The following is a 19,878-nucleotide window of genomic DNA, read 5'->3' as shown; positions in this document are numbered from 1 at the left end:
ACAGTGTGGGTACACAGGAAAAAAAAACAAGGAATTGAGGAGTATGGAAAGTTAAATTCTAGCTTAACTGAAAAAGCCTCCTGCTTAGCAACACGAGGTCTCCAGGATTCATGATTTTCCTTTCACCCCCACATGTTCCAGCACTGAATTGCTATGCAGCACCAAGTACCTCTGAGCAAGCAGGGAGAATTTAATAATGGTCCTGAACCCACCTGCAGCCATGTGTGCTGGCCAGAGGGACACAGAGCTGACGTCATCACCATTAGATGGGTGACTCCCTGTGGTCACGCGATCACTTATGGTCACACTGAATGCATCCCCTCCTCGGGGACCCTCCCTGGATCCCCCTGGGAGCCGCATCCCCCAGGACACATAGACGGCCACCCTCTGACTGGGAATCCAAGCTATGGCACACCCTACCCCTGCAGCTATGACCATGTTCTGCCTAGGGGTCTCCTATTTGCTCACACTAACGCCTGCAGGCAACTTGAAGTCAGGGCCTGCCACTCCTTTGTCTTTGTAGCCCCTGCTTCTCCAGAGACTACATTTTCCTGAACAGTCTTGCTTATAAATACTTTAAAAGCTTCCACATACAGTCAGCCTTCTGTACTGTGGGTTGTACATCCATGGAGTCACTGAGCCATGAATTAAAAATATTCAGGAAGAAAATTGTATTGGTACTAAGCAGGGCTTTTTCTCCTTGTCATTAGTCCTTACACAGAGTAGTATAACAACTAGGTACATAATGTGTATGTTGCATAAGGTCTCCTAATCCAAAGATGACTTAAAGGGTATGGGAGGATAGGGGTAGGTTATAAGGAAATAACTTCTATTTTACAGAAGAGGCTTGAGTATGTGCAAATTTGGTAACCTCAGTGGTCCTGGCACCATCTCCTGGGGCTATGGAGGGACAACCTGTTACCGCCTGGTTTGGAAAACAGGCCATCCCTGAAACTTGCAAATGACCACTGTCTGAACTATAAGCTACACTTTTCTCTTTCAGGAATGGCTAGTGCAAAAAACTGTGTCCTGGCAGGCCAGGACCCAAGGCCCAAGCAGCTTCCCACCTGAGGCATCTGCTGCTGTGGGTGTGTGTCATGGGGACAGCTGGGGGAGGGAAGAGACCCCTTGATCAGTTCTGCTTCATTTACTTGATCAGGCGTGAGGATCTGGCCACAGTTGAGGAGAATGGTAAGACATGAGGTGGGACTTCCAGGTGGAATGCAGACCATCAGGCTGGGTGGGGCGGAGATGAGGGGAAGGGAGAATGTATGGTGTGACTGGGACAAGAGCTCGGGAGGACAGGTGGCTAGGCTGGCTGAGACGGACCCCCACATCCCTGCAGGGCAGCTTGTAGGAGTCCCTTTGTGACGTTTTTCATCATGACCCACAAAAAGACATTGAATTTTTCATCGTGACCCATAATATATACCTGTACATACCCACAGTAAAACTGAAATGAAAACCCACAAAACAGTAATTACCATGCCACATGTGATATACTTTGACATTTTCTATTCTATTCTATCTCATTAAAAACTGCCGGTCTCAACCCACTAATCTGACATTACAATTCACTGGTGGATTATAACCTGCAACTTGCATTAATCCACCTTACTGTGTCTCCGTTATTTCAGTGGAACTTCAAGGCTTTGATATTCTTGTTCTCCATGGTGTGCCCAATCAGCGGAGTATCGGCTGTAAGCCAGACACTACACTGAGTGCTGTGGGACGGGGTGAGGGCTTGGAGAGGAGAGGATGTAACCACCCTTGGGACAGGGAAGGGTCAGACACACAGGCCAAAGGGCTGGCAGTGCAATGTGGCAGATAATGTGACCTGTGGGCGCCCGGCCACCAGTGAGCACTGAGCATAGGCCCACCACCTCCTAGCATTGGGTCATAAAGCGGACAGAAGTATTCCCGTCCCTCCCAGTCCTGTTGAGGCCCTGGTGGTCCTCATCCTCCCCCCGAGAATGACCCAGAGGTGGCAGGCGCTCATCTGGGCAGCATGCCCAACAAGAGAGGAGCCTAACTGATCCTGGTGCCTGCTGTGCTCATGCTGTAGGTGTCGTTTGAGGATACTCTCATAAAAATTTTGTTTTGTTTTTCCAAAGAATTTTGTTTTCATTTTCTTTTTTTTCTGAAGGGGAAAGATAAGCCATTCTGAAGACACCTCAACCTCCAACTCCAATTACCCTGATGAGATTGGGCAGGAGATCGGGCACAGCTGGAAAACAGTGCCAAGCTATTTCCACAGTGGAGGACAGCAGCCCTCACCACCTCCACGGCACCAGATCCTCCCTCTGGCCAACCCTCTGCTGCCCGCTTCCTTTAGCCAGGCAGGCTATGAAGGACATGGCAATGGCCTAACTAACTCAGTAGAGAAGCTGCTGAGTTATCAGAATGGACAAAGGAGAGAGAGAGTGTGCGGGAATAATGGCACTGGCCCGCACAAAGCACACGATCCCTCCTCAGATAATCAAAATCTCCCCAGAGCCCTGGCTCTTCATCAAATGGTATAATGACTATAAAAGGACTTAGGAAAATAAGAGCAAAATGGAAAGAGATTAGAAGTAACACCAGTGGCATCAGAGCAGCATTAAATTTAGAGGCAACAAAAGAGAGACAGACACACAGGCAGGCAGGCAGGCAGGCAGAAAAGCAGAGACAGGCCAAGTGCCTCTTCTCTCCAAGGAGATTAGACTGCTAGCTGGAGAGGCCATTCAGTTCTTCAAGGACCCAATGAGACAGAGAGGTAGGCAATAGTCACAACCTCAGCAGAATCCAGCCCCCAGCCCCAGAACCACTGTCTGTAGAAGGCATAGACTGGATACTCTGGAGCCTTTTACGTGGGTACAGCCCAGGCAGGCAGATGGAGACTCAGAGAAGGACAGCTTCTACAGAGCTGCGAGCTCAGGGCTGTACTATGAGGAAAGCTGAGACTCACTACCAGTGGAAGCCATTGTCCAACCCAGCCTCAGGCATACGGCATGGCCACACAGTGGCTGCCTTCCCAGGCCAAGTGTGCTCTGCTCAGATATCAAGATGAGCAAGCCCAGGCTTCTCCTCATCTGTGCAAGCCAGAACCTTGAGCCCTGAAGAGCCCTGTGCAGCAGCTGCAGGCCAGATGGGCCGGGCCACTCACCCACGATCTCGTTCTCCTCCAGGTTGATAGTCTCCAGCATCAGCAGGGTGGTGAGCTGCTCTGGGAAGTCTCGGAACTGGTTCCGGGACAGGTCGATAGCCTTGAGGTGCTGCAGGCCGCTAACCTCATTGGGGAGACGATGTAGGAAGTTCCCTTCTAGGCGAAGCTCTGCCATGTGGGCAAAGAAGAGAGAAGGGTAAGCAGGAGGCCCTGCCTGGAGACCACAATGGCTACTGTTAGAGGGTGGGCCAGGGGTGGAAGCAGAGAAGGCCCAGGCCCCAACGGAAGTCACCAAGTAGCCGAGTTCCTCTTAGCTGACTCTGGAAGAAGTGGTAATCCTACCACTGTTTAGGCAAGACCTGCCATTCCTACAGAGGTCACCTACCTTTGGCTTTAAAATAGAATGTTCCCAACAGAGAACCGGACCTAAACATAGGAGTACATGTTCTGGCTCCCCTCAAACCAGGACACAGGATGGGAAGCCCACCTAAGGGACATGACTGCCCCTGGCTACCTGTTCCAGAGACCACTAGGCCAGCCAAATTCTTTCTGGGTCAGTCTTTGTTCCTTGCCACCACCGATGACCAATGAGACTTGACTGGTTTCCTGACCCAGAGTGACTGCTACCAAAGCTAGGAGTGATCTATGTGGGGACCTGCATAAGAATGGCCGGGCCAGTGGCAGTCCCCCTGTTGGGGCTTGGCCCAGGCATTGCCCAGAGACAGGTCCAAGTGAAGCCTGAGGCTGAAATAAACGCCAGGAGAGACTGGAGACTGGAGAGTTCACAGGAACCCCGTGTGAGGAGGAGGAGTTGGGGATCAATGCAGCGCTATGACAGGGAGACCAGCAGTCCCTGCTGCCTGGGTGCCAACCCCAACCATGCCACCTATGACCATTTACTCAGAAAGTTATTTTACCCAGTTAGGGCTTTGTTTCCTCACCTGAGGACAGGAGCTAATAGTAATCTCTGCCCCCGAGGATTTTGAGGGTCTAATCATTAATAGAAGTAAAGCAAAAGGAGAGAAAGACAACTGGTGGGCCTCTGCTTCCAGGCTGGTTCCCTGTCTACATGTAACTTTACAGGCAGCCCTTTCTCTGGGACATGGACCTCCCAACCCTGCTTGACCCAAAGGAAAATAGGCCCAGAAATGCCAAGTGACCCGAAGAATGGCATTTGTCTCTTCCTTCCAGGGCCAGCTTTGTGTCTAGGTGGTCAATGCATGCACATGGGGTTCCATGCTGAGAAGGGGTAGAATGTTCTGTGGGCCATCAGAAGCCTTAATCATTTTACCCCAGAGTCTATGTTTTGTAAACAGTGCTGGGGTCATGGAGTCTATACTCATACAGGGGCCTGCCTCCCCATCTCCCTGGGAGTTGCCTGGCTTCCCCTTCTCCAAGCCTCCTCTGACTCTTTTAGTGGGCCATTCCCAGTGAGAAGGTTCCGAGTCAGGCATGCGGGCCCTGTGCAGTCTCAGGGAACAGCATGGTGGCAGCTGCATCCAGGGCCCCTGGGCTGGTAGCACCATGGTATGCCTGGCTGGCAGTCAGCTAGAGACTGAGTCTTGGCATGAATGAGCCTCTTGTCCACCCCTGACCCAGGTACTGAGAGGTCCCAGTGCCTAGGTTAAAGATCCTTGGAGACGCCCGTGTGCCGCGGGCTGGGGTGGTGCTTCTGGGGAAGGATAGACACCCAGCCTAGCTTCCCCAGATCACCCTCCGCCAAGGTAAAATATAGCTGTCCAGCAGCTGGAAAGAGCAGAAATTCAGCCACTATCAACCCTGCTTCGAGGACAGTGCCTGGGCACCTGGGAGTCTGCACAACCTTTCTGCCTCCTTCCCAGCCTCCTGAGCCTGTTTGAGCCTGTCCTTTCGGCCCACTCATAGCACCTTTGAAAATGAGCTACAAAATATGAGCTGTGTCACCTCACATGCCAGGTAAGTGCTCTGAGAATTGCCTTTAAAACTTGCACTGTACAACATAAAGATGCATGGTAAAATCCATACTACATTATTATTTTCCTTACTTTGAATGACATCAAAAAGCAAATAAAAAGCACATAACACACTGACAGAGAGACAGCAGAAGAAAGGAGAAAGCTTTCTATGTACTTGTAAAGCATTTCTCCCAAATAAGAGTCCCGAATTCTCATTTTGGCTACGCCCCAATCATGCAGCCAACTCTGTCCCCACTCTGTGCTCCACACAGCTCTGAGGCACAGATCTATGATGGAGCCCTGGGTTGGTGAGCCCCTCTCAGGATTCCCCACAGCAACAGCAATACCCCTGCCCCCATCCAGGGCCTCTGTCCTAGTGTGCTGGGCTCTGGGCAGGCAGGAGCTGCGTCTGATTCATCTTTGTCCCAATATCTAGGCTCCTGCAGGGCACTTTGTTGTCACTCAGCAAATGCTGGATGAGTAATAATTCTTCTCCCCTCAGGAGACAGAGAATGTAGGGGCCTGGGTTACCTCCTACTGTTCCTCCTCTGAGGATGTCCTAAACTCAAGTTTCCACCAGCAGATCTGCTGCCGGCTCCATGCAAACCCAGGATGCCCTCAACAGCCAGGTTCTCTGAGAACCACACCTTCATCATCCAACACCCCTATCTGGATCGTGGTTATAAGGGTCACAGTGTAAGGAGGCAATTCCGGATAACACTAGCCTAGTGTTTCCCAGATGTGCCTTTGCCAAACAGCATTTCCTCAAATACTATAAGCACGCTGCGCCCTGGGGTCTTTGCACCTGCAGTTCCCCCTTTCTAACATACAGCATGTTTTTTGGGTACCAGGGATGGAACTCGGGACCTTGTGCTTGAGAGGCAGGTGGTACCCCTTTCTAAAATGCTCTTTACCCACATAAGAGCAAGGCTCACTGCCTCATTTCATTTGTGTATTTACTCAAATGTCTCCCAGTCTAAAATAGGATCCTTGGGCTGGGGTTTAGCTCAGTGGTTCTGCTGCCTGCCTGCCTGCCTCACAAGCACACAGTCCCGAGTCCAATCCCTGGTGCAAACAAAACAAAACAAAACAAAAACCCCAATAAAATAGGATCCTCTTCCATCAGTTTCTGTCCCCTTCCCCTACAGTGCTCACCTCAATTTCCTAACATACTGGCTTGTTTGCATTCTTTCTGCCTCCCTCCATGAGAAGGGAAGCTGCCTGAATGTGGGGCTCACAACACTGCCCAGGACACATTCTGCGTCACCCTCACAATTCTGCAAAATTTCTATTCCACATACACTACTGTTCCTGCTTATACTGATTTATCCTTTGTTATATAAAAAGATAAAATTGTTACTACTCTCTATACAACACTGTTCAATTCTCACTGGCCACAGATGAAGAATGTGGGCCCTAGGCAGATGATGTAGTGGAGAGCACACTCCAGGCAGGGGCAGCTGCCTCTCGGATTCCTCAGCAGCCACTTCCCAGAGATGGATGTGTGTTCTGGACAAGAACATGCTCCGATTTCCCTGGTCCTTGGATTCCCAAAGCCCGAATTCTCAGAGATCACACTGCCATGTCCTGGGTAGTGTGGCAGCCCATGACACCTTCCAACACCCAGTGCACAGCCTGACTGCAGCAAAGTGCATAGCAGGCTACTCCGGGAGCCACCTGGCCCCGAAAGGCCGCAGGGTGCGCACAGGACATGTGCAGAGGACAGGACACAGCTGTGTGCAGTACCTTCAATGTTGTAGGCGAGGAGGTGGCTGATATCCCCCACTCCGGCTTTGTTTTCTTTTCCCTGCTTGGGGACATCAGCAGGCTTTAGAACCTTCCCCCAGAGGTTGAGCACTGTGGGTCACAAACAGGCTCTGCAGCCAGATGTCCTGGGCTTCACAGTCAGACTCTGCCACTTTCTGACTGATCTCAAGCAAGTTGTTTGTCTTTGCCTCAGCTTCCCCACCTACAAAATGAGGGCAGTACTAAACACTCTATATAGGGTGGTTGTGAGGTTTAAGTGAATTACAGGTAATAAGTGAAAAAAGCTTTAAATAATGCCAGGCACACAGTGAATACCAGGTACACATGTGGAACAGAAAGATGGGTGGACAGGAACACACACACGGGATACGATAGAACAGCAGGGTAAACCCAGCAATCTGCTTAGTACTGAGTCACCTGCTAGACCTGCATTTCTCACTGCCCTCAGAAGAGGGCACTTCCTCTCAGAAGAAAGGAAAATGCTGTTTATTTGAAGCTATAATAAAAACAAGCTTGTCCTTTACTGCTTCAGGAGCCCTTCGGGGCCCAAGGCATTTGGAAGCAGGTGCTTGCGGTGATGTGGTAAACAGACCCCGTACCACCAATGCACAGTATGGCAGCTTACAAAGTCTCAGAACCCACTGTCCCTGTCCCTCATGTGAAGTGAGCAGGTCCCTCTGCTGAACTGGGCAACCAGGGTAACTGCACCAGGATGGGGAAGAGAATCTTCTCTTGATTTTGCTTTATTTGTTTTGTTTTGATTTGAGACAGAGTCTCACTACATAGTTGAGACTGACCTGCAACTCACTATGTAGCCCAGCTGGTCTCGAATTCACAGCCATCCTCCTGCCTCAGCCTCCTGAGTGCTGGGATTATAGGCATGCGCCATCACACCAGGCTTCTCTTGATTTTGTTACCTCTAATTTTCTGACATGTTCAGAATTCTTATTTCAAAGAAAAAAAGGATGGCCTTTATCAAACCAGTCCTGAGCCTAATTATAGCCCCAGAGCGTCTCAGAAATATAAGAAGCATCTATCCCAAAGACAGATTCTAAGTCTTTTGGGTGCTCCCATGTGACCTGACCTTCATCTGTGTATGGACCTAGGTAAGAATGTACCTGTCTGTCTGTCTCTATCTCTCCCTCTCCCACGGGTTCAGCTTCTCTGGAGAACCCTGGGGATGCTCCGGAGGTTCAGAGAGCTCACCCAGGGGCTGACCATGAGCTCTTCAAGGCAGCATCCCTTCCTCACTTCCATCAGAGGCTCTACTGCTCGGACCTGAACTTCCTGCCCTCAATCAGTACAGAGATGGCAGAGGCAGAGCCATCTCATCAGGGAGGGTTAGAGCCGAGAAGCCCTGCCTAGCGCTGTCTCGGAGATGAAAAATGAGGTCACAACTAGTCAAGGAAACCCTTGGTGTCCTTCACTTATTCAGGGAAGGATGATTAGGGTCATATTTAGAGCTGACTTAAAGGCAATGACATTTTCAGGTGCCCAGGCTGACCACAGAGGTTCTCCTGCCTTGCCTGGCAGGCTGGCAGGTATGTGCAGCTCATATCCAGGTTCACCCAGGATCATGCTGAGGCAGGAAGCAGGTATGTATGTGACCTCTGTCAGCCCCCAAAGTGCCATGGAGGTGGCCCAGGGACTTGGACTGTGACATTGTCTACATCTAGAACACAGTCCCACAGAGCTCCCATACATCAGGGCAAGATCACCAGAGCCCCCAGGAGAGGACGAAGGGTCTGGGCTACTGGAGCATGGTGTCCACTGGTTTTCCCAGGGCCACACGTGGACCCTCGCTCCCACTTCCCACTGCAACCAGGCCACTGCTCCTTCCACTGTGGGGACCAAGGGACTGCTGGTCAGGAAGTTCTGGCCACAAAGGGCAAAACATCTCCCCAGAAAGGAAGGACAGAGGCCAAAGGAGTAACAGATAGGAGAGAAAGGACCAGCTGGCCATGTGTGGTACAAAAACCCCAGACAGCTGGGCAGGCAGAGCTTGTGTAGCCCAGTAAAGAGGCCAGTGGTGCCCAGGGAGGCTCCTAGTTGTGGTCCAGGAAAAGTGCTCTTGCTCCATCCTGGACTCTCGTATTTAGTAGAGGGCCTCACATGTACATGGTTCTCAGGAAGTGTTCGTAATGAAAGAGCAAGTAGATGGAGGGGCAAATGGTGAACTCAACCACAAATTCCCCAAATTCTCCCTGCTGCTCCCATCGCAGCCCAGGTTTAACCTGCAGCAGCAGGTATGTGTGGACATCCTTCCAGCTGAAGGAAAAGGCCACCACTGTGCTACCTGCCCACCCTCCAGAACAGCAGGAGCCCTGGAGAGGCAGCCAAGTCTCTGCCTCACATCATAGCCCCACCCCCATCTCTGTGTCACTGGTAGGGAGTTGAGACAAAACCCAGGATACCTGGCTAATTTTGATTTTCAGATAAACAATAAATAATCTTTAGTATAAAAGTGTCCCAAATATGGCATGAAACCCATTTATATTAAAAGGCTATTTATTGTTTATCTGAAACTCAAACTTAAGTGGGTATCCTGTACTTCTATTTGCCAGACTTAGGAATCCCTTCTCTGGCCAATCTCGGATCTTCCACATCCGGTATCCTCACCCCTGAAAGTACTAACATTACCAAGCACCATTTGAGAGCCTGTTCTATGCTAGCTCCTCTCCCTGCATGGCCTCCATTAACACGTATGGCCACCTTCAAGGTCAACAGTAGCATCACCCCCATTTTGCAGACAAGGAGGATTGATGCTTAAGGTCAAATCCTGTTGCTGGTAAGGGGCAGGGCTGAGGTCTGAATCCAGATCCACAGTCCCAGAGGTCACATGAAGCCCAACTTCTCCTTTACCCATCACCCCCCACCCCCTTGGCATCAGCCAAACTTGCAGTGATGGATTCCATGGCAAAGAGCTTGACCATGACCCTAGGCGGAGGGGTCTTGCTCAAATCTGCCTGGAGGTGGGTCAGATGGGCCACTTCTCCCTTCTCAGAGTCAGGTTCCCCATCTCAGAAGCCTTGGACTTTGGGAATCTCTCGGGTCCTGCCCTGGAAAGTCTGTGTAGAGACAGATTTCTGTACCTGCACCACCTTCCTGTTTACTTGGGGGCACAGCTGAGGCTCAGAGTGTCAGTACCGTCCTGAATCAGAACCGTCACTCAGCAGGAACTTACCAGGCACCAAGCCCTACACAGAGTACCCTACGTGTGCACTATCTCGAGCCACACCAGGTCACCATGGAGCAGGAGTTTCCCACCTACACTTCAGATATGGTTTAAGTCAGCTCCCCAGGGCCTCGTGCTAGAAGCCAAGTCGCTTATGTGGTGGTGCAGAGGTGGCAGAGCCTCTGAGAAGTGGGGCCAATGGCAATGTGGCAAGGTCATGGGGGCACGGCCTTTGGAAAGGACTAATGCTGGTCTTGCAGTTTATTGATTCTCAAGAGAATAAAATTTTATGAACTGATGTCATTTCATGCACTTTTCTCCTACACAGGCCAGGTCCCTTTTTGCTTCTCTGCCATGTTGTGATTAGGACATCAGTGCCATACTGTTTGGCCCCTCCAGCCACCAGATTTGTGACTCAAGTAAACCTCTTTGCTTTTTAACTTACACAGCCTTGGGTATTTCATTACAGTGACACAAGACACACCAGCACACCTTGTTTCTCAGGTAGCAGACTCTGTTTCTCAGAATCTTAGAGAGGACAATCAGGGCAGGCAAGGATGCTGACAACTTGGCTTTCTTTTTCTATCCTATGTTAGCCCAACCTGGGGCCCCACAGGAGGTTTTCTCTGTTGTTTCTACTTTAGAAGAACACAAGTGAGGCTCACAGAGCCCGACCAACTGTTGTGCTGAGCCCCCCACTAAACACAGCCACAGCCAGACCTAGTTTGCTCCTCACCCTGCTGCCACGGCACCCAGCCTGTCTGCCAGGGTCCTGCAGCCCTTCTCAGGCAGAGAGGGCTGAGGGTCCCAGCAGCTGCATCCAGGGCTCCCCAAGTTTCTTCTTTTTATTGAGTTTATTGGTACATTTTAGGTACACAGTACAGTTACATTCATTACTGGGGTCTTATACCTTTACATGACAGGTCTTGGTTCTCATTTTTTCCCCTTATCCCTGCCCTCCCTTCGCCCCCTCCAAAGTTTCTTCTTGCTGTCTTCTGCCAGGACTCAGAGCTGAACAGCCGGGCTCCAGGGAGGACTGGTGCTTTGGAAAAGTCCCCACTTGTCCCACTCCCAAGGTGCCAGGGCTGAGAAAAGCTTCAAGGGTGACATTTCTTTATTTATTACCCTGACTGAACTGCGGTTTCTGGCATCTGGCATCTGTTAAAAGGCCCCCTCCTTTCCCAAGTTCCTCTTATTACTTCCCAACGTGCCTTATCGTGGTCAGCTGCCAGGGCTGGCTCAGAGGGCACAGATTCACCCCAGCAGAGGGAGGAGGCCACTGATCCCACCGGGGACACTCGAGGCTGGCCTGTGGTGACGATGCAGCTGCTCTGCCAGGGAGTGTGCCAGCTCCAAAACTACCTGCCTGTGGAGGATCAATCAGCTCTGAGCCAGGGTTGCTGAGCAATCGCTGTACCCCCATCCAGTGGTCCCCGGGTAAGAGCCAGACTTCAAGGAGGCAGTCAGTGTCCTACAAACAGCCTGCTTCACACAGAGACACCACTGCCCGCAGGGGTCAGAGGGCCAGGACACAGGAGTGCAATTTCTAAAAGCTACCCCCGCTCCCCAGGTGGACCCCCAGGTCTGGGACTAAAACGAAATATTGATTCTCCCGTTCCCTTGGAAAGACTAAGGCAGCTCTCACTGTACCAACGTGAGCCAACTTCTAAAACATATCACTCAGCTAAAGAGCAAGATATGAGCAGTGCACACACCCTCCTTCCTCCTGGGACGAGCTTTAAAGGAGCTCTGCATCTGAACCCACACTCCAAGCCCAATCCTCTCTTGCTGTGTCCTCGGGCAAGTTATCTCACTCTGCATAGGTTTCCTCACCCCCAAAAAAGAGATAGAAGCATGTGCCTATAATCCCAGGAATCTGGGAGGCGGAGGCAGGAGGACTGAAAGTTTGAGTTCAGCCTGGGCAACTTAGTGAGAACCTTTCTCAAAATTTTAAAAATAAATAGAGTAAGGTAGGCTGGGGATGCAACTCAGTGAGAAGACATTGAGTTCAATCCTCAGTACAAGATGTGGGGTTTGGGCTCGCTTCAGCAGCACATATACAAGATGGGGGGTTTGGGGGAGAAGGGAGAAGAGAGACAATGAGAATAAAGGACCCATCTCCTAAGTTTATAGTATTTAAATGCTTATAAAAGATGCTTTTAATATTGCCTACATAAATGCTACTAGTGCTAAATACACTGAAATTCACAGAAGTATAGAATATCTCCAAAAGTGATGAGGAGGCCATTGTCACTGTGCAGGAACCAGATATCTGGGGACTAGTAAGAGAGAGTCTTATTTTTCCATATTACCCTTTTCAACTTTTGCACTATTATATTATGTGCATCTATTACCAATTCAGAAATAAAAAATGGGACACATTTTTTCAAACAAAGCCTGGAGCTGTGCAGCTTTGGCAGGAAAAGAATGACAGCCAGCAGTGTGCAGGGAAAGTAGGTAAGAGAACACACTCAAATCATATAGCCTGAAGCAAAGACCTGTGCCTACAGTGGGGGAGATGGGGAGAGTGAGAACCTAAAGTCCTTTGTTACAGGGTTGTGAGAACTCTAAGCTTGGTCCTAAAAGACACAGCTTTGGAACTGGTTCAGAGTCAGGATGTCCCTGTGATCCAGGTGTGCACCCTCCCCATGAGCCCTCGGCTGGGTGGGCACAGGGACCACCCAGACAGGCTGCGTGGCTTATTGGCAGGAGCACTTCCTTAGGTTGCTGCCCATGCTCCTCCAAGGAATTTCTCCACCAGCTCATGGGCTAGCTGGTCCCTGCCAGGTGGCTCTGCTCTGTGTAGTACAGTCTTGTAACCCTCAAGGTTTCTGATCATGGTAATCCTCCTTCCAGGATTCTATCTGCACTCTGCACATGATTGAGCATGTGTGTGTGTGGATGTGTGTGTGTGTTGCTGGGGACTGAACTCAGCGCCTCCCATATGCTAGGCAAGCACTTTACCACTGAGCCACATCCCCAGCCCCCAGGATTCTACCCTTAAGGATACAGAGGCCCAGGACATTTAAGTTCCTTTAACTCTGCTAGAGAGGGCAAACCCACAGTCTAGAAGTGTACACAGAGATCACAGACAGTTTGGCCTTTGCTTTGTTGAGGTCACTCGGGTAACCCCAGGGGTCAGATGCCCTTAGGACTGATGGCAAAAGCAGATGAAGGAGGCCATGCTTTATCACCTCCTCCACCTCAGGTAGGATCTCTTGATCATCAGCAACTGGGGTCTGTGGTTGTGGAGATGGCCCCTTCTGGACTCTGCTGTTCCAGTGTTCCAGAAGGAACAGAACATGTGTGCCCTGACAGTAGATCAGATGAGCCCAGACTACAACCAGGATGTCACCACCCAACTTCAGCAAAGCAGTCATATCTGCCCGGCTTTCCCAGCACATTGTGACCCTCTTCTTTCATCCTTCATCCACTAGGTGATATGAGCTAAGCAAAAGCAAACCCAGTGGGCTGAAGCAAAGCAGGAGATGGCGCAGGACAGCCTTCTATGACTTTGCCATCTTCCGCTGTCTTCAGATGAAATCACCAATGGCCTTTCCAAGGACAGCTCCCTCACTTCCTACCCTGGGAGATGTATGGTGCCCAGGGAATCTCCCTTCCTCATCCTCTCCTCCAGAACACTAGGAAATAAACCCCTGGGACCCTGACCTATACCATCCACTCTACCTTTGTCCCTTCCAGCTGCCAATACTGCTGAGGCTGCTACCCCAAGCATGGACAGTGGCAGCTGGGGAACAGAGGGAATGCCTGTTATGACCACCCTCCCCATCTATGTGAACCCAGTGGCTTCAAACTAGCTTTTCCGCGTTCTCTGCCCACATCCACCCACAGGCACCATTCATGGCCTTGGTGACACAGCGAAGAGGGGAGCGGGGTGAAGCACAAGGCTACTCCCCAGGGAAGCACTAGGTGGCTTCTCAGAGGCAAAGATGAGGTTCTGGTACCTCCTTCCCACCTGTGCTATTGGCTGAGGCAATGAGGAATGGCTTGTTTTCTCTGTGTTCGCTGGCAGCAATCAAAGGAGCTGTTGCCTGGAGGCCCCTGTGAAAGGGACAAGGCTTCTGGTGCACAGGGCAGCCCTCAGCAGACAGGCCCTGCAGGGTGCCCACCTGCAAGGCTCAGGCTCTAAGGAGTCTGCACACCTCTCTACCCTGGGCTGACAGCTGGTTGGCATCTCCCTGTTAAACAGAGCTCCATAAACACACATTTAAGAGGCAAAGAAGCCCATCATGGCTGAAAAATCACAGCAGAAAACATGCCACAGACCCAGAAGAACGTCTCAACTCCACACTGCTGAAAAGTCAAGGTGACTGTTCTGAAGCCTGGTCCTCTCTCTGGGGCCCAAGTGACAGGCCGGGCTCTGTTGGGCCTGGTTTCCTCCAGTGGCAGGGTCTGAGGTGAGGTAATCTCCACAGGGGTGCCCAGTCCAGCTGGCCAGAGCTGCCCAGGACTCCTCGGCACCCTCACCTACAGCAACACACTGTCTGCCAGCCAATGTCCTGGCAGGCCCTGCAGAGGCCCCAGCAGTGCTGTCTTCCTCTCCTGGCCAAGGCCTCATGTTGAGGAGACACATCATCTGCTATGGAGGGCAGAAGGCTTTCAGGGACTCCCTCAGGGCCTGGATGAAGGCACAGCTTGGGGCTGGGCCTGCAAGGTCCCCCACATCTCTCACAGCTTCCTGGTGAATCACAGTGCTTCTCCAGTCCAGGATGCCTCTCTGTCTTTTTCACAGGGCCTATCCCAACCCAGCCACCCAAACTTCCAGAATGTTCCCAGACAGCTTCCTCAGGCCAGCCCCCTACAACATACCATATCTGTCTGATCTCTAATGCTCAGTCTTATATCATTTCTCCATTCACTTCCTAAGCACACCATTTCTCTCATGAAAGGTGCTTCAGAAACTCTCTCTCTTATTTAGCCAGCAAACACCTACTCATATGTCAATCCCTCTTTGAGGCATTTCCTCAGCAAGCTTTCTGATTCCCTGTTCACCCAAAACAGAACTGACTTCCACCTCCTCTGTACCTACAGACTTTGAGTCAGTATCTGCCCCGCGGACCCTCATGTGGAGACGGGACTGTCTGTTCCTACAGCTGCCTCCCTTGTGACGGGGAGGTCCTCAAGGACCACGTCTGGCCCTGAGGTTTCTTCTCATTCCCAAATCATGGGGTTGTTACAGGGATTAAACACCCAGAGCAGAACTGGGAGAGCCAAGCACCACCAATTTATGCACCAAACAATAACCCTTCTAACAACTGTCTCCGAATAGCTGGGACTCAATCAATAACTGACAGCTTCCTCATTTTTTGCCCCTACTTTAAACTAAAGACCAACCAAACACAAATATGCACCAACATCAACTGCTCAGCATGCTGGCTTCTGGTTAGACACCTGCAGCTTCTCCATGCCAAGAACTGACAATCAGGCTGGAAGCTGTCTCTTTTCTCCACAATGAAGTTTTCCCAATCCCCTGCTGCCTTTGAAGTGCTGCCAAACGCAAGCGATGGGGGCTGACTCCCACTGCACACAAGTGCAAAGTAAGAGGCCTTTGCTCTTCTCCCTTGGGTGGTCTTTGTTTCTCTCCACAGGTACGTACCACACTCCTTGGGGCTGGCAGACCCAGGGCACACTCCATAAAAGGGGCTAAGTGACAGTGAGGAGACAGATGTACAGGAGAAAAGCAGATAGAAGAGCCACAGCTGGACAGCGGGATTCACTCTCCCACATGTCATTCAAACCTCAGGAATTGCTTTTTCCTTCCATGCAATGGACAAAGGGCACCAAGAATATGGAACCACCTAAAGATGACTGACCCAACCCTGAGGACCGTGACCCTCACAGAAGTAAGCCCCCATGGAACCCCCAAGAGACAACAAGACAGGCAGAGACAAGCAGATTATTTTCTCTTCTGGCACCAGCATGGCAACAAGGTAGCCCACTTCCATCAAGGACTCAGAAAAGGCCAGGGATGGTGGTAGAAGTCTGTTACTCTAACTGTTCAAGAGCCGAGGCAGGAGAGTTCCAAATTTGAGGCCACCCTGGGCAACTCAGTAAGATCCCATCTCAAAGTGTCCTAGTCACTTTCATCATCACTGGGACAAAACACCCAACACCTGCAACTTAAAGGAGGAGAGGTTTAGTTTGGATCACATTTCAGTCTCTAGTCAACAGGCTTCAAGGCAGGACAGCATGGTCCAGGGGCATGGTGGAGGAATAGCTGCTTATAGCATGGCATCCAGGAATCAGAGGGAAGAGAGAAGCCAGGAGGAGAGATATACCCTTCCAGGCCACCACTGCAGTGACCTACCTCTTCTTCTTTTTTTTTTTGTGGTACCGGGGATCGAACTCCAGTCCTTGCACTTGCGAGGCAGGCCACCGAACCACTGAGCTAAATCCCTGGGCCCATCTACCTCTTCTGATAAAAGCACATTTAGCTACTTTCTAAAGCTACCTTTAGCCAACTTCTAAAAGCACATTTAGCTATAAACTTATCAGTGGACCAATCCACTGATGAGTATCATGGCCCCTGAGATCCAATTACCTCCCAAGCCCCACCTAGGAGTGCATGAGGCTTTGGGGAAACATCTAGATATAAACCATAACATACCGTCTCTGCCCCCTGAAAGACTCATGCCCATCTCTTTATGTAAAAGGCATTTATCCATATCTAAGAGTTGCCAGAGTCTTAACAGTTCTAGCCTTGCTGAAAAGTCCAAGTCCAAATTTCCCTTTGAAATTTAAGGCAAACTCTTAGAGGTAAGCCCCTATAAAAATAAAAAAGAAAGTTAGAACACTGCCAACATAACAATGGCATAAGATAAACATTTCCATTCCAAAAGGAAAGAGGGAGATAGAAATGGGACCAAAGCAAGACCTCAATCCAACAGGGCAAACATTACATCCCATAGTTCCATGTTCAGCATCCAGGGAAAGCTGTGTTGAAATGTGAACACCAAAGGCCTTGGGCAACCCTGTCCCTATGTCACTCCCAGTGGTTGAGCTCCCACAGCTTCTCTCTTGGGCTGGCTCTGCTCACTTCTTGAAGCTTTCTTCAGACATTCTATGTTCTTGGCTTCTCCAACTTCCTGGGGTCTCCACTGCACTTTCAGCTTCACTCTCACAGCTTCACACACTGCCCTCTCAGGGGCACATTGCCTTGCCTCCCATACCTTCTGCTGAAATATGAGTAGAAGCCTCCCTGACCCCACAACACTTCCATTCTGCATGAACCTAAAACCAGCACCATGTAGATGATGCCAGTGTCTGCCACTAGCTCAAACAGCAGCCAGGCCCACTTGGGTTATGGCTGCAGAGGCCTCTGAGTGCCTGGATGGCTGAATACTATGGACTGAATCCCAAATAACTAATTCCTGCACGGCACAAGATAAACTGTATTGGTATCAGTGGACTAATTCACTGACAAGTATAGTGTCTCATGATCAATCACTTCCCAAAAGCCCCATCTATGAGCACATGAGGCTTCAGGAAGACAACTAGATATAAACCATAACACAAAGTAAAACATTAAAAAATTAAAAATAATAAAGATTGAGGCTACAGCTTAGCAGTGAGCACTTGCCTAGCATGTACCAGGCCCTAGTTTCAATCCCCAATATTGCAAACAAACAAGCAAATAACCCAGAAGAGGAGAGAGTAGACCTCTCAGAGCCTCCTCTTCACATATAAAAGAAGAAATTTTCTGTTGAAAGAGAAATCAGAACAAAGACTTGGGTCTAGAGCCATCTCTCTAAGAGCCAGATGGAGAGCTCCATTCCAGCACTTACTTACCAGGCCACCCCAGCCTTCAATCCACTGTGTGAAATCCAACTAGCAAGTATATTGGCTTTCCCTTTAGAACCCCAAGGGCAAGGGAGCAGCAGGAAGGAATTCAAACAGCATCATCTAACAGACTTCTGACTGCGAGGCATCATGACAAATACATCTCTGCAGCCCAGCTCTCTGGGGCATTTCTCTGCTCTTTCACCAGGCCTCCTGTGAGAGCCCACTCACTCATTCCAAAAGGCACTGCCTGTTATCGAGTCCTTTGAAAGCTCTTGCCTCCATACTCACTCCCAGCCATACACTCTTGCTTGGGAAGCACTAATTCCTCTGCTGAGTAGCAATTTGTCCACACCATTATCCCAACCCTCAATGGTAAGAGTGGGTCTATTCTGCAAACCTGGGCTCCTTGAGGGGCAAAACCCAGTATATTGGACACCCCCCTCCCCTTTTCTTCTATGGGTAATTGAACTCCACACTGAGCTACATCCCCAGCCCTTTTTGTGTTTTCTTATTTTGAGAGAGGGTCTCACCAAGTTGCTAAATTGCCTAGGCTGGGCTTGAGCTTGTGATCTTCCTGCCTCAGTCTCTCAGGAGTGCTGGGATTACTGGCATGTGACACCACATCCAGCTCTTATTGGCCTTCTTTCCTGCCTCTAGGCACAGGACTGGAAGACGCAAATGCTGAAGGGATGGTGTAAAGGAAGAAAGCCAAGACCCAAAGGAAGTCCCTGTCTGACTCCCCTTCCCGGGGACTTCTGATAAGCCCTGTCATCCATTTTCAATCTTATTCCTCTCTGGAAAGAAAACCTCCAATCCCAGTTTGCTGCATACAGCACTCAAGGACCCTTGAGCTGACACAGGTGGCCTAAACAAACTGCCCCATCCTGACCTTCATGGTAGGAACCTGGGTCCAGGCCCCAGATGTGCTGCTCTGAGACCCTGGACAAGTCCTTCCTTCCCTGACTGTACCTCTTCATCTATAGAATGTGATGGTTGGGACAATGCTGATAATTTACAGGAGATCCTCTCAATCGGTGGACCATGGGGTAAATCTACATTGCAAATGTGTTTTATTGACTTTCATATTATGTAAAACTTACTTATTTTCAGCTTCTGTTAAACAATCAGAAGAGTGGTTCACTTTCTCTTGTGGTACACCTGAGGAGGTGAGCTCAGCAGGGCATGCACAAGTTTGCCACAGTCCTTACCACCCCCTATTGCTATAGACCCAATCTCTCTCATTACTTACAGGCTAGGCTCCAAGGCATTTGTGTTTATAACCTCTCATCTCTAGTTCCCAACCTTGGCTGCCAGCACTCTAGAATGATTGGTGCAGGTACGGACAAATGTCTAGGCCTAGGCCTGCACACAGATGTTCTTCTTAATCTGCTCTCATCGTAGAGCCAAGACAACAACATTTGTAGAAAAGCTCCTCAGATGATACCAGTGTTAGCCAGGGCTGTGAGCTACTGGTCCAAGGAACTAGCTGCTATGGGGAACCACCTTACCTGTGTGAAGAAGCGGCTGCCAGGTAAGGAAAGAAGGGAGAAGCAGGCCAGGATAGAGCACCCATAGGTGCCTTTGGAGAAACAAACTTCACCCCCACCACTCCCCAGTGATAGGACTTCAGCTTATGAGTATCACTCAGAAATGAACACCCAGACCTGTCCCTCCTTGCCCTTTTGTGTGCCAGGCACCTGGCTGGTGGCCCTTCCAGGCCACGCCTGGGCTCCTTCCTTCCTTGCCAATTCATGCCTCTCTCCTATCCAGGTTCTCCCCCATGCACACATCTCTTTAAGGTTGTGGTTTATATCTTGATGCCCCCCCAAAGCCTCAAGTGCTCATAAGTGGGGCTTCGGGGAGGTGACTGGATCATAGGTGTAGGATATTCACGAGTGGATTAGTCCACTAATGAGTTTATAGCTAACTGTGATGTTGGGAGGTGGAGCCTGGTGGAGGAGGAGGTGGGTCACTCGGGGTGTGGCCTGGAAAGGTCTATCTCCCTCCTCCCTGCTTGATTACTTGCTGCTTCAACTGCTGCACCATGAGCTCTT

General features: G+C 50.3%; 1 protein-coding gene and 1 long non-coding RNA gene across 4 annotated transcripts in view; one reads left to right on the top strand and one right to left on the bottom strand.

Moving 5' to 3' along the window:
- Lrrc20 (leucine rich repeat containing 20) overlaps positions 1-19,878 on the bottom strand; it is a 73,654-nt gene that overhangs the window by 21,852 nt on the left and 31,924 nt on the right. For all 3 annotated transcript variants that reach the window (XM_010606089.3, XM_019204957.2, XM_010606080.3), the window contains one exon: positions 3,146-3,313. In XM_010606089.3, coding sequence (XP_010604391.1) covers positions 3,146-3,313 — 168 coding nt within the window. The remainder of the gene's footprint in view (positions 1-3,145; positions 3,314-19,878) is intronic.
- LOC104849565 lies at positions 3,283-8,427 on the top strand. Its single transcript, XR_776786.1, has 3 exons — positions 3,283-3,341; positions 4,987-5,080; positions 8,337-8,427. It is a non-coding gene; the product is annotated as an uncharacterized LOC104849565 (long non-coding RNA).

This window comes from Fukomys damarensis, unplaced genomic scaffold (genome assembly GCF_012274545.1).
Source record: "Fukomys damarensis isolate Sample0158 unplaced genomic scaffold, DMR_v1.0_HiC HiC_scaffold_20, whole genome shotgun sequence".
In the NCBI taxonomy this organism is placed as follows: domain Eukaryota; kingdom Metazoa; phylum Chordata; class Mammalia; order Rodentia; family Bathyergidae; genus Fukomys; species Fukomys damarensis.
The sequence above is the reverse complement of the archived record's forward strand: the minus strand, read 5'-3'. Positions and strand labels throughout refer to the sequence as shown.